At 44.4% G+C, this 15,084-nt stretch overlaps 1 protein-coding gene across 4 annotated transcripts in view; it reads right to left on the bottom strand.

The window, feature by feature from the left end:
- Positions 1–15,084, bottom strand: part of NALCN (sodium leak channel, non-selective) — a 1,011,261-nt gene that overhangs the window by 433,069 nt on the left and 563,108 nt on the right. For all 4 annotated transcript variants that reach the window (XM_075336708.1, XM_075336707.1, XM_075336706.1 and 1 more), the window contains one exon: positions 1,523–1,660. In XM_075336708.1, the coding sequence (XP_075192823.1) occupies positions 1,523–1,660 (138 nt within the window). The remainder of the gene's footprint in view (positions 1–1,522; positions 1,661–15,084) is intronic.

Below are 15,084 nucleotides of genomic sequence, written 5' to 3' on the forward strand. Positions count from 1 at the left end.
CCCCTGGCTGACCCAGGGGAAGAAAAGTCCTCTGAGAGCCATGTCCACATTGTCAGTGGACAGACACGTGTGCTTATCTGCCAGCAGACCCCCAGCAGCACTGAAGACAGGTTCCGAGAGAACGCTGGCTGCAGGACACGACAAGATCCCCAAGGCGTACGTGTCGAGCTCAGGCAATTTATCCAGAATGGAAGCCTAAAATGAGCAGGGCTCAAGTTGCACAGTAATGGCATCGATGTTTCCTTGCATATACTCATATATCTGTGTCTCCTCCTCTTTTTCCTTGTCCAGCTGTTTTGTTTTCGCATGAGTATATGTCCTTGTCACTTTCCCATGTGTTTGTGTTGTGTTGTGAGTTGTTTATCACCTTTTGGACACCTTTGAGGGTGTTTTCTAGGTGTTTTTATGTGTTTGTGATTGCCTGCCATTGTTTCCTATGCAGTTCGAGTTCGGTTCGTCGAACGTTCGACGAACCGAACTCAAACGGGACCTCCGTTCGGCGAACCGACCTCGAGCCGAACCGCGACCGGTTCGCTCATCTCTACTCTCCAGCCAATCTTATCGAACAAAAGCTATTTTGCAAAAAAGAATTTTAAAAAATGTTAGCCTCTAGATGTGCAAAGGTGGTACAGATATAGCCTTAAAAGACTTGCAGCAGTAATTGCAGCAAAATGTGGTTCTACGAAGTATTGATTCAGGAAGCTGGATACAAATGCAAGTCACAATTTTATGTTTTTTAATTATTTAGAAAGCTATGTATCATTTCCTTTACATTTCACAAATACTTGCTACTTTGTGTTGGTATAGTACATTAAATCCAAATAAAAATATTTAAGTTTGTGAGTGTAACAAGAAAAAATGTGTAAAATAACTTTTTGGACCCCTTAAGCTCCAGGGCCCCACTGCGTTTGCAACCCCTACACCCCTAGTCATACCTACATAATATGGTTATAGTTGTATAATATATTTGAGGCTGCAGAATGTAAAACATATGTTGAATGCTATTTAAAACAACTAAAACATCACTAGAAATTAGTAAATGATTATTTTAAATGTCTTGTCCTTTCACGGTCATTCCTGAAAGTCTGCGAGAGGGCATTAAAATGTCAAACCTTTCTTGATTTTTTTCTTTTTGCAAATCTTCAATTAATCTATTTATAGCATTTTGGCTTTATTAGTGCAGTAACGAAATAAACCCCTGGTGTTCACTTTAAGCCTGACTTTAGGAAATAGCTGCACTGATTTCTAATCAAGTATTCATACCCTAGAGGCTTGAAGTTTTGTCTTCAGCTTAATTACAACAGTGATGAGCAAGCAGTGAAAGTGAAAATAGGCTATCTGCATACATGAATACATGACCCTTTCCATTGGGTGATAATTTAAATAACGTATTGCTAAGGTTATCTGCAAAAACGCTATGGCGATGAAAAGAGTGTAGTTGTAGTACATTAGTGATCACACTGTAATTTTAATTTCCTATAATGATATATTTATGTTGTGTAAAATGCATATTTGTACTTACCAAAGTGGCAAATAGATGATAAAGGATGAAGTAGATGGCAACTACAGGAGCCCACATATGTCCTACTGCATTAAGAGTTTGATCCATCACATCCACCCATCCCTCTTGTGTCAAAATCTGAAACATTGACATGAATGCCTGCAAGGAAGAAAGAACAATCTACATATAACAACTGCTGTGAAAAAAAAGAAACAAGTGCATCATGGGAAGTTTGTCAACACATCACAGACGTATAATAATATTAAGCCAGACATGGGTGCATGGCAGAATTAAAAAAATATATAATATCATACTATAATTTTCACTCCTAGCAAAACTGATACATTGTGTTATTTTTTATGTAGAGTCTAAAGGGACAGAGCATGACACTTGTTAAAATAAATCCAAAAACAAAATAACAGTAAAACATAAAACAGATATAAGAATAATGATTACCACACAGTATTTCAATAAAAAGCCCCATATTTCTTAATACATTATTTACCATTTCACAGAAATATTGTTTTAGGGGTTTTTTTTTGCAACATTTATAACGATGCTGGAATTTATATCTCAGTTAGTTGACAAGATAACATTTAAAAAGCTTTCACCACAAAGGTTCATTCTAGAGAGCAGCAGAAAGCGGTTCAAAGTGATTACCATATGTGCTTCACACTATGTGATCTTCCAGAATACACATTTTTAGTTAAGAGGTAAACCTCCATCAACTTATGCTAAAATGAATCTGAAAGGCAACCATCATACTGACAGAACCAACAGCTGTGAAAAGGAAACCTTGAGAATTATGTAAATGTCGAAATTCTGAATAAATTTACCTATAGAACTGTCAAAATTATTTTACTGTTAATGTCTAAAACATTCTAAACTTAAAGAGAACCAACCATCAGGATTTTCAAATATAAAATAAAACCAGTGCTATACTGGCGCGAGGATGCTGAATCTAAGCATAACTTTTGTTCTGAGATTCGATGTTTGATTTCAGAATTATGTGCAAGTAAAGTTCCAGCAATGCACTGCTATTTGATTCACAGGTGCAACAGGAAGGGAATATGTGGGTTGGGTTTTGCTATCTTTTCCCACTCCTGTCTGCTGCCTGGCCTTGGTAGATGCTAATCTGTATGAGCTCCTTCCAGGTATGAGCAATTTCTGCCACTTGATAGGGGTGTGTTCGAAATGCAGCCCATAAAGTCTAACATCTACTAAGGCCAAGCAGCAGACCGGGGCAGAAATAGATAGCAAAACCCAACCCACATATTACAACCCCTGTTGCACCTGTCAATCAAATAGCAGTGCATTGCTGGAACGTTACTTTTATATATTTCTGAAATAAAACATCCAAGCTAAGAACAATATGCATGCTTCAATTCAGCATCCTAGTGCCAGTATAGCACTGACTTTACTTTATACATGAAAATCCTGCCAGTTGGTTCTCTTTAAATAGAAAACCGATATGCATATGAAAAATATTTTGTAGGCACATACATAACGGAGTATTCACCATCATGCAACTGTTGTATCTGTGCAGCAGCATGCAACTTTTACTAAATCCATTTCCTTTTAGTTTTATCACATTGTAAAGACATTTCAACATAAATTATTAAAGAAAAGGTTTTTCTTTTTTGCTAACATTAGATGATTGTGGACAAGTTAGAGGACCCACTATGAGCATCTCTCAATCTAGTTCTACAAAACAACCCAAAACAATTTATTAAGACTGGCATATTGAAATGCCAGTCTTAGTGAAAGGTGAAAGGACCTCATGAAGAGGTGTACATCATTTAATAAATTAAGCACACCTTACCACTGGCATGCACTTCCCCCAACAATGTTACTAGTACACTCCTGTAATTTATACTTAACTTTCAATGAATTTGCTGGGTAGGCTGTGTCACACCCAGTACGGTCCCAACTTCACACACTTTGACATAGCTGACCAAGACTGGTATAAAAATGCCAAAAATTATTTCAAATTATTAATTTTGCAACATTTCAAAATAATTTAGGCTAGAATACTGGTGCAAAAAACCTGATAAATAGGAACTATAAGTTATGCATGGCTTTAGCTAATAGATGAAGCCATCACATATTGGGATCACTAAGAATGAGCTTAATCCTAGAGATTGCATTAAAAAATATTTACATGGGTTGGCCACTGTATCTCTATTTTACATGTCCTGAAACTGTGCTTTGCTTTCCTCACCTCGGTTTGCTGGATTCTAATGTGTTCCATGTCGGGCTCTGCAGATGGCCTGGTGTGATCCCATGTGATCATCTGCCTGGGCCTACATAAGGCTCATCAAGACACACCCTTGTTTCTTGGTATTAAGATTTCAGTGTCTCTAAGACTCTCCATTTCTCTGTGCACGTTGACTGTCCCAGTATCTGTGTACAGTCATCAGGACTTCTCCTGCCTATAGTCCTGGTATGTACCTCTCTGCAGTCATGTTCACAACTTGTTCACAACTTGTCTGTGGTCTTCAGGATTTCTTCTGCCAGCCTGCAGTTCCAGTATCACACTCAGCTGCCTGTGGTCTCCAGTCCCTCAGCTATCCTTGTCTTGCGTGCCTCACCTATCTGCTGCATCAACTCCCTTAGTTCGTATATCCACCTGGATCTTAGGCTTAGAGGAGCCACCTCAACCAGTGATAGCCTGCTATTTGTAGTAGAAACCTTCTCGAATAATAATTAAAAAACAAAGAACTAAGGCAAAAGAGGAAATAAATTTCATGTTATAATGGAAAATTAGAATTGCAAGATGTTAATACACACTCAGTATCAATATTGTCCCTACGAGGATTATTATGAGTCCTTTATGAGTCCTTTAGGCATTATTAAGTACTTAGCTAAAACAAATTGGATTTGTGACCTATTTTTCATGACCCCAATTAGCTTGTGCATATAAGAAGGTTTAAATATAGTGCAAAATTGTATTCATTAAAGGGGTATTCCCATCTCCAAGATCCTATCCCAATATGTAGTAGGTGTAATTAACTATATTAGCAAATACCTCCAATTAGAAATGTAGTATAGTTCTTTTGATTCACTATGTCGCTTACCTCATGTTCAGCTCATTACAAGACCTTAGATATCTATGGTTATGACCACGAGCAACTAACTAACTGTGACTATATGCGTGGTCATAACTATGGATACCTAAGGTCCTGCAATGTCCTGAACATGAAGTAAGCGACAAGAGTGAATTAGAAGAACTACTACATTTCTAAATGGAGGTATTTGCTAATATTATTATTATTATTATTATTATTATTATATCTACTACATAGTGGGATAGGATCTTGGAGATGGGAAAATCCCTTTAATAGAAAGTAGTTCAGCCCTAAGAAAGCAAAACATATTCATAGACTGGTAAAATACTACTTCCACCATGCTGAACTGTTAGTAATATGTTCTGACTTGTTGATTTTGGTTTGTTGTGTTACCTACTAGTGATGAGCGAGCATGCTTGTCACTACTCGGTACTCGCACGAGTATCACTGTACTCGGGCTGCTCGGCGGGGACCGAGTAATCTCGCGATACTCGTGCTTTACTCGTGGTCTTCATTTCTGCATGTTGGCGCTCTTTTGAGAGCCAGCCCTCATGCAGGGATTGGCTGGCAGACCACTGCAATGCCACAGCCCTGTTAGTTGTGGAATTGCAGTGATTGGCCGGCCTGCACAGCGTCACCGAGCCTTTATATCGGCCGGCGCGCTGTGCTCTGCTCACAGCTATTCTGACAGTGAGTGTAGGGAGAGTGTCGCTGATTCAGGGAAAGCTTTGCGGCCCTTTATAGCTTTTTCAGTTGCAGGGCTGCAAACAGTGTGACCAAAAGTCCTTCTCAGGACTATTCTAGTTGTATACAGGCAGGCAGGGTATAGCCAGGTCGGAGTACAGTAGCAGAGTCCTTCTCAGGACTATTGTTGCTATATACAGGCAGGGTATAGCCAGGTCTGAATACAGGCTAGTGACCAAAAGAGTCCTTGTCAGGACTATTGTAGCAGTATACAGGCAGGCAGGCAGGCAGGGTAGTGGTGACCGTATACCAGCCTTCATATCTGGGGCTGGTGTACACAGTGTAAAACAGTCCAGATAGTGTCTGACTTGTCTGTACTGTAATTGTCGCTCCCCAAAAAAACCTGTTAGTAGGTTATTATTGCGTCCGTGCTTGGTTTTTAAAACCGCACGTGTGTGCCTGTTGGTGGCAGCGTACAGGTGCACTGGTGTGCGTTTACCAAACTATTATATAACGCACAAGTGTAGTGTATAATACACGTCAGTCAGCAGTGGCTGATAGTGTCAGAGTTCTTAATTTTTGCTCCTAAAACCTGTGTTAGGTTATTATTGCGTCCGTGCTTGGTTTTTAAAACCGCACGTGTGTGCCTGTTGGTGGCAGCGTACAGGTGCACTGGTGTGCAATTTCCAGAAACTTTGATATAACGCACAAGTAGTGAATATACACGTCAGTCAGCAGTGGCTGATAGTGTCAGAGTTCTTAATTTTTGCTCCTAAAACCTGTGTTAGGTTATTATTGCGTCCGTGCTTGGTTTTTAAAACCGCACGTGTGTGCCTGTTGGTGGCAGCGTACAGGTGCACTGGTGTGCGTTTACCAAACTATTATATAACGCACAAGTGTAGTGTATAATACACGTCAGTCAGCAGTGGCTGATAGTGTCAGAGTTCTTAATTTTTGCTCCTAAAACCTGTGTTAGGTTATTATTGCGTCCGTGCTTGGTTTTTAAAACCGCACGTGTGTGCCTGTTGGTGGCAGCGTACAGGTGCACTGGTGTGCAATTTCCAGAAACTTTGATATAACGCACAAGTAGTGAATATACACGTCAGTCAGCAGTGGCTGATAGTGTCAGAGTTCTTAATTTTTGCTCCTAAAACCTGTGTTAGGTTATTATTGCGTCCGTGCTTGGTTTTTAAAACCGCACGTGTGTGCCTGTTGGTGGCAGCGTACAGGTGCACTGGTGTGCAATTTCCAGAAACTTTGATATAACGCACAAGTAGTGAATATACACGTCAGTCAGCAGTGGCTGATAGTGTCAGAGTTCTTAATTTTTGCTCCTAAAACCTGTGTTAGGTTATTATTGCGTCCGTGCTTGGTTTTTAAAACCGCACGTGTGTGCCTGTTGGTGGCAGCGTACAGGTGCACTGGTGTGCGTTTACCAAACTATTATATAACGCACAAGTGTAGTGTATAATACACGTCAGTCAGCAGTGGCTGATAGTGTCAGAGTTCTTAATTTTTGCTCCTAAAACCTGTGTTAGGTTATTATTGCGTCCGTGCTTGGTTTTTAAAACCGCACGTGTGTGCCTGTTGGTGGCAGCGTACAGGTGCACTGGTGTGCGTTTACCAAACTATTATATAACGCACAAGTGTAGTGTATAATACACGTCAGTCAGCAGTGGCTGATAGTGTCAGAGTTCTTAATTTTTGCTCCTAAAACCTGTGTTAGGTTATTATTGCGTCCGTGCTTGGTTTTTAAAACCGCACGTGTGTGCCTGTTGGTGGCAGCGTACAGGTGCACTGGTGTGCAATTTCCAGAAACTTTGATATAACGCACAAGTAGTGAATATACACGTCAGCAGTGCACAGCATTGCAAAATGCGCAAGGGCATTGGCAAGGAACAAGGAAGTGGACGTGATGGTGGTGCAGGCAGAGGCCGAGGTCGTGGGCAAGCTCTAATTTCGCCACAACAAAGGGCCACATCTAGTCGCTCGCACGTCCTGTCCCAAATTCTTGGGGACCGCAGCAGTACACCGCTCTTGAACCAAGACCAGTGTCAACAGGTTGTTAGTTGGATAGCGGATAATGCTTCCAGTCAGATTGGCACCACCACAAACACTCTGTCTTCCACACGGTCAAGTGTCAGTAGCCGTGATACTGCACCGCACATTTCTGAACCTGATCCTCCTTCCTACCACCAGGCTGAGTACACGTCCTCCTCGGACATTAATGATCCCACACTTGGACACTCGGAAGAGCTGTTCACGTTTCCATTCACACATTCTGGCCTCTCGCCAGCTCATATTGAAGTGGGTCATGAGGAGATCGTCTGTACAGATAGCCAAATATTTGAGCAGCCACGTTCTCACGAAGTTGGCAACGTGTCTCAACAAGTGGTGGACGATGATGAGACACAATTGTCAGCAAGTCAGGAGGAGGAGCAGGGTGCGGAAGAGGAAGACGACGTGGTGGATGATCCAGTAACTGACCCAACCTGGCAGGAGGATATGCAGAGCGAGGACAGCAGTGCACAGGGGGAGGGAGGCGTAGCATCACAACAGGCAGTAAGAAGCAGGGTGGTGGTCCCAGGCAGAAGTCAGGCAACCGTTCCCCGTAACAACACGACGACACAAGGTGCCTGTACAAATGTTAGGTCTTCACGAGTCTGGCAGTTTTTTAAGTTGGATCCAGATGATTCAAAAAAGGCCATTTGCAACACCTGCCGTGCCAGCATCAGCAGGGGTACCAAAACTAGCAGCCTGACCACCACCAGCATGATCAGGCACATGTCAGCCAAGCACCCGACTTTGTGGGAAGTACAACAGAGTCGAGGAGCAGTGCTTGCTGATGTCACTGCTACGTCTTCGCTGGTTGTGCATGCGAGCCAATCCTCTGTCCATGCTGCCTGCGAACAAGCCTCCTCCACTCCTGCACCTGCAGTTGCCTACGCAGAAAGAACACCATCATCAAGCACGTCCTTGTCCCAGCGCAGCGTTCAGTTATCCATTCAGCAAACCTTTGAACGCAGGCGCAAATACACTGCCAACACCCCACATGCCACAGTTCTAAATGCTAACATTTCGCGACTGCTTGCGCTGGAAATGTTGCCTTTTAGGCTGGTGGAGACAGAAGCATTCCGTGACCTGATGGCGGCAGCTGTCCCACGTTACTCGGTCCCCAGCCGCCACTATTTCTCCCGGTGTGCCGTCCCCGCGTTGCATAACCACGTGTCACAAAACATCACACGTGCCCTGAACAACGCTGTTTCACCCAAAGTCCACCTAACCACAGACACGTGGACAAGTGCTTGTGGGCAAGGCCGCTACATCTCGTTGACGGCACACTGGGTTAATATTGTGGAAGCTGGGACCCAGTCTGAGCGAGGGACGGAACACGTCCTTCCCACACCAAGGTTTGCAGGCCCTACCTCAGTCAGTGTTTCACCCACACTCTACAGCTCCGGAATGTCATGCTCTTCAGCCTCCTCCTCCTCCTGCGCATCCTCATCCACTGTGCCCTCCACACCAGTCACAAGCTGGAAGCACTGCAGCACTGCCTCGGCGAAGCGGCAACAGGCTGTGCTGAAGCTAATCTGCATAGGTGACAAACCCCACAATGCAGAAGAGCTGTGGACAGCTCTGAAACAGCAGGCAGATCACTGGCTCACACCTCTGAACCTAAAGCCAGGAAAGGTCGTTTGTGACAATGGCCGGAACCTGGTGGCGGCTTTGAGGCGAGGCCAGCTGACACATGTTCCATGCGTGGCCCATGTGCTCAACCTCGTGGTTCAGCGGTTTATAAAGTCATACCCAGAGCTGTCTGATCTGCTGGTAAAAGTTCGCCGCCTGTCTGCACATTTTCGAAAGTCACCTACTGCTTCAGCCGGCCTTGCCGGCTTTCAGCGCCGTTTGCATCTTCCGGCTCACAGACTGGTGTGTGATGTCCCCACGCGTTGGAATTCAACTCTGCACATGTTGGTCAGGATATGTGAGCAGAAGAGGGCAGTTGTTGAGTACCTGCATCACCTAAGCCGTCGGGAAATGGGTCAAACTCCACACATAACACCTGAGGAGTGGAGATGGATGTCAGACCTATGTACCATCCTCCAAAACTTTGAGGACTCCACCAAGATGGTGAGTGGTGATGACGCCATTATTAGCGTCACCATACCGCTACTCTGCCTTCTAAAACGGTCCCTTTTGAAAAACAAACATGATGCATTGCAGGCGGAGCGCGATGAGTTGCAGCAAGAAACAGTAGTGGGTGTGGGTGATAACACACAGCCCAGCCTCGTCTCATCACAACGTGCAGTGGAGGACTATGACGAGGAGGAGGATGAAGACATGGAGCAACTCTCCGGCCAAATTGAGGATATGACATGCACACCAGTCATATCCTCGATTCAGCGTGGCTGGCCAGAGGACAGGGTAGATGAGGAGGAGGAGGAGGAGGAGGAGGAGGAGGACAGCATGTTCAGTCATCTTGTTGGTCAGGCTACTGAAGTCCTGGCTGTTAAGAGTCTGGCGCACATGGCTGACTTTATGGTAAGCTGCCTGTCTCGTGACCCTCGCGTTAAGAACATCTTGGCCGACAATCATTACTGGTTGGTAACACTGTTAGACCCACGCTACAAGGAGAACTTTTTGTCTCTTATTCCCGTGGATGAGAGGTCAACCAAAATGCAGCAGTTTCGGAAGGCCATACTCACGGAAGTAGGCAAAGCATTCCCCTCACAAAACGCTAGCGGCATAGGTCAGGAATCAGTGGACAACCGAGGCGTACAGCCGAGAGAGGCACAAGTCCAATCCGCCAGAGGTAGGGGAACAGTCTTTAAGATGTGGGACAGTTTTCTCAGCCCCTCACGTACCACAGCCCCTGAGGTGCGGGGTAGTGCCACAAGAAATCCTAAGTTTGCCCAGATGCTGAAGGAGTACCTTGCAGATCGAACAACTGTACTCCGACATTCCTCTGTGCCTTACAATTATTGGGTATCCAAGCTGGACACGTGGCATGAATTGGCTCTCTACGCCTTGGAAGTCCTGGCCTGCCCTGCTGCTAGCGTTTTGTCAGAGCGTGTTTTTAGTGCCGCAGGTGGAATCATTACAGATAAACGCACCCGCCTGTCAACTGAAAATGCTGACAGGCTGACTCTGATAAAGATGAACAAGGGTTGGATTGGGCCAGACTTCACCACACCACCAGCAAATGAGAGCGGAATTTAAAGTTTGCCATGTACCTCCACTCACCCATGGGTACACTTCTCGACTTTGGATAATCGCTGGACTGCTCCTCCTTCTCCTCATGCGCCATCATGATGACCGTTACAATAGTTAGGTCTTTGTTTCAGGTATACCCCCAGTGGTAAATTTTTTCGCCCATTCTTTGCAGAATGGACATTACAACGACAGGAGACCCGCTCCTTTGCAATGGGAACAATGTTTTGAGGCCCTCATGCACGTCTCTACCCAGGGACAACGTGTAGCCTCCCAATTTTTGGCTGCCCTGCCTAAGGGCTATACTGAAATACACCCACTTCCTTAAAATGGACACTTAATGTTTTGAGGCCCTCATGCACGTCTCTACCCAGGGACAATGTGGAGCCTCCCAATTTTTGGCTGCCCTGGCAAAGGGCTATACTGAAATAGACCCACTTCCTTACAATGGGCACTTCAGGTTTAAAGGCCATCATGCACGTCTCTATCCAGGGACAATGTGGAGCCTCCCAATTTTTGGCTGCCCTGCCTAAGGGCTATACTGAAATACACCCACTTCCTTAAAATGGACACTTAATGTTTTGAGGCCCTCATGCACGTCTCTACCCAGGGACAATGTGGAGCCTCCCAATTTTTGGCTGCCCTGGCAAAGGGCTATACTGAAATAGACCCACTTCCTTACAATGGGCACTTCAGGTTTAAAGGCCATCATGCACGTCTCTATCCAGGGACAATGTGGAGCCTCCCAATTTTTGGCTGCCCTGCCTAAGGGCTATACTGAAATACACCCACTTCCTTAAAATGGACACTTAATGTTTTGAGGCCCTCATGCACGTCTCTACCCAGGGACAATGTGGAGCCTCCCAATTTTTGGCTGCCCTGCCTAAGGGCTATACTGAAATACACCCACTTCCTTAAAATGGACACTTAATGTTTTGAGGCCCTCATGCACGTCTCTACCCAGGGACAATGTGGAGCCTCCCAATTTTTGGCTGCCCTGGCAAAGGGCTATACTGAAATAGACCCACTTCCTTACAATGGGCACTTCAGGTTTAAAGGCCATCATGCACGTCTCTACCCAGGGACAATGTGGAGCCTCCCAATTTTTGGCTGCCCTGGCAAAGGGCTATACTGAAATAGACCCACTTCCTTACAATGGGCACTTCAGGTTTAAAGGCCATCATGCACGTCTCTACCCAGGGACAATGTGGAGCCTCCCAATTTTTGGCTGCCCTGCCTAAGGGCTATACTATAATACACCCACTTCCTGACAATGGACACTTAATGTTTTGAGGCCCTCATGCACGTCTCTACCCAGGGACAATGTGGAGCCTCCCAATTTTTGGCTGCCCTGGCAAAGGGCTATACTGAAATAGACCCACTTCCTTACAATGGGCACTTCAGGTTTAAAGGCCATCATGCACGTCTCTACCCAGGGACAATGTGGAGCCTCCCAATTTTTGGCTGCCCTGCCTAAGGGCTATACTATAATACACCCACTTCCTGACAATGGACACTTAATGTTTTGAGGCCCTCATGCACGTCTCTACCCAGGGACAATGTGGAGCCTCCCAATTTTTGGCTGCCCTGGCAAAGGGCTATACTGAAATAGACCCACTTCCTTACAATGGGCACTTCAGGTTTAAAGGCCATCATGCACGTCTCTACCCAGGGACAATGTGGAGCCTCCCAATTTTTGGCTGCCCTGGCAAAGGGCTATACTGAAATAGACCCACTTCCTTACAATGGGCACTTCAGGTTTAAAGGCCATCATGCACGTCTCTACCCAGGGACAATGTGGAGCCTCCCAATTTTTGGCTGCCCTGCCTAAGGGCTATACTATAATACACCCACTTCCTGACAATGGACACTTAATGTTTTGAGGCCCTCATGCACGTCTCTACCCAGGGACAATGTGGAGCCTCCCAATTTTTGGCTGCCCTGGCAAAGGGCTATACTGAAATAGACCCACTTCCTTACAATGGGCACTTCAGGTTTAAAGGCCATCATGCACGTCTCTACCCAGGGACAATGTGGAGCCTCCCAATTTTTGGCTGCCCTGCCTAAGGGCTATACTGAAATACACCCACTTCCTTAAAATGGACACTTAATGTTTTGAGGCCCTCATGCACGTCTCTACCCAGGGACAATGTGGAGCCTCCTAATTTTTGGCTGCCCTGCCTAAGGGCTATACTATAATACACCCACTTCCTGACAATGGACACTTAATGTTTTGAGGCCCTCATGCACGTCTGTATGCAGGGGCATTGGTGAACCTCACAATTTAGGACTGCCCTGGCAAAGGAAAATACTACAAAGACTCACTTCCTCAAAATGGGCACATTAGACTCAAGAGGCCTTCATGTACGTCTCTTCTCAGGGACATCGGAGTGCCACACAATGTTTTCACGTAAAATCTTTCATGTATTGATCTCAAAAAGTAACATACACCAGCTCTATCTCACTATTGGGTATGTGCCCTTAACATTTCCGCCATGAAAAATCATTTTGGGGTCATTTTGGAAGGTTTTCTGGTGAGTCCGTAAAAATGGCGTAAAACGCGGACAAAATTGTTCACAGCTGTGACTTTTGAGTGATAAATGCTTCAAGGGGTCTTCCCCATGCTGTTGCCATGTCATTTGAGCACTCTTCTGAGACTTTTGTGACATTTTTAGGGTTTCTCCATGCTGCCGGGAGGTCATTTCACAAAAATACTCGGGTCTCCCATAGGATAACATTGGGCTCGTTGCTCGGGCCGAGTACACGAGTATCTTGGGAGGCTCGGCCCGAGCTTCGAGCACCCGAGCTTTTTAGTACTCGCTCATCACTATTACCTACATTTTACCAGCTTTTTACTTATCTCATTTCTTTTAACTCATCCCTCCATGTGTACTATTTGTCTCTATTATTTTGTCATGTATATGGAAGCTCCTTTTATTGTGATATAGCACTCTTTAATACATAATGAAATGGGTGTTAAGGGAACAAAGTACAATGGTTATTCAGAAAATTTAAATTGTAAAACACTTTTGCCTAGGTGAGAGCTGAAATTTAGAGGCAATATATTGTATATATAGTTTGCCAAAAATCAGTGAAGGAAATTATGTGAATGTACAAAAATTAAAACACGTGAACTGCAGTATTGTGGCTGCTGGGTTAGAGCTACTGGAACATCACCCTACTTGTCAGATTTTACCCCAAGTCACCGTCATGTGTTCACGGAAATTAAAGGAAACATGAGGGACATTAGAATCTGAAGTGAAATCAGTTCTTTGTGCATGGTTAGAATAACGGAAAAAAGCGTAACCATTACGATTTGAAGACCATGATTATTCGCCATAAAATCACATATTGGTAAGGCACATGTAATTTTTATTGCTCTATATTGTTTTTAGACTTCTTAGATGTCCCATTAGGATACTTGATTGTTTGATCGTTGGCATTATGTTTAACAATTAGAGATAATCGGATCAAACCGCCAAGGACCGAGTTCGATTTGAATTTTCTGAAAGTTGTAGTTTCACGCAAATTTGAACATTTTGAGGTTTGTGGTTTGCAAAAAAAAACCCACCAAAAACTTACCCTTCACCATTTACCATTGTGCTGAAGCATCAGAGAATGGGCTAATGTCATTTTGCATTGCTGCGTGGGCCTCTCCATAATTCCCTGCATTTATGCCATCTTATAACTTGTAAAGTGGTGATTGTGACGACACAGACTTTTTAAATGTGTGTCGGGGGTTACATTTCTTACATTAGCCAGACGTATTGTTCTTCTGTGTGTTAACTCATGCTTTCTAAACTATAGTTTCTGCCAGACCCCTCTGAGCGTTCATTGTACTGTAGTTGTGTATTGCTAATCTAATGTAAATTACCTCAGTGGCCATTGTCTAGTTTGTGGATTGCAGACTACATGTAAATATCCTCAGTCTTTCGGTCCACATCATTTAAATGAACATTATCCATGCGGCTTGAAATTCATTCAATAAGAAAAGCAACCTTGTGCAACCAATCCGATAAGGGAACAGTATATCCTAAGGAAAGGCTCGGGCTTATAAAAATGGACTTCTTGGAGTCACCAGGGGTTGATGGATCCATGATCCAGTCTAAGCTCTTAGGAGCTGGCTAGGGGATCAGAAACAGGATGCCTTGTGGACTCGGTCTCGGGACTTTGGTTCCGACTAGAGGATCACTTGGCTACATGGCTTCAATCTAGCAACTCCGATTCCGATTGGAGACCATAACCACAGTCTACGGATTTTGACTCTGGCTGCCAGGATTATATCACATCATCATACCAGAGACTACTTAAGGAAGAAACCCAGGTTGGGACAATTTGGTCACCTGGCTACAGACTTTGCAGACCTCAGCCAGCTTTCTAAATTTTGCGTTATTCCATTCTCGGTGGGTGCCCGCCAAAAGGGGGGTGCTGCTGGATTGGATTAAGTAGCCCTGGAAGCTCTGAGGCACGGACATTCTAATCCCTGGTGAGCCAGCAGAAGGGTGAGAAACTATTGCCGATTACATTTTGTGGTTTTGCTGGTTATGTGCCATATGCCGTTAATTGTTTGGGGATCCAATAAAGTCTTAATATAGTGATTTCCTCACCCTGTGTTGTCTG

The sequence above is a fragment of the Anomaloglossus baeobatrachus genome, chromosome 2, assembly GCF_048569485.1.
Source record: "Anomaloglossus baeobatrachus isolate aAnoBae1 chromosome 2, aAnoBae1.hap1, whole genome shotgun sequence".
Classification (NCBI taxonomy): Eukaryota; Metazoa; Chordata; class Amphibia; order Anura; family Aromobatidae; genus Anomaloglossus; species Anomaloglossus baeobatrachus.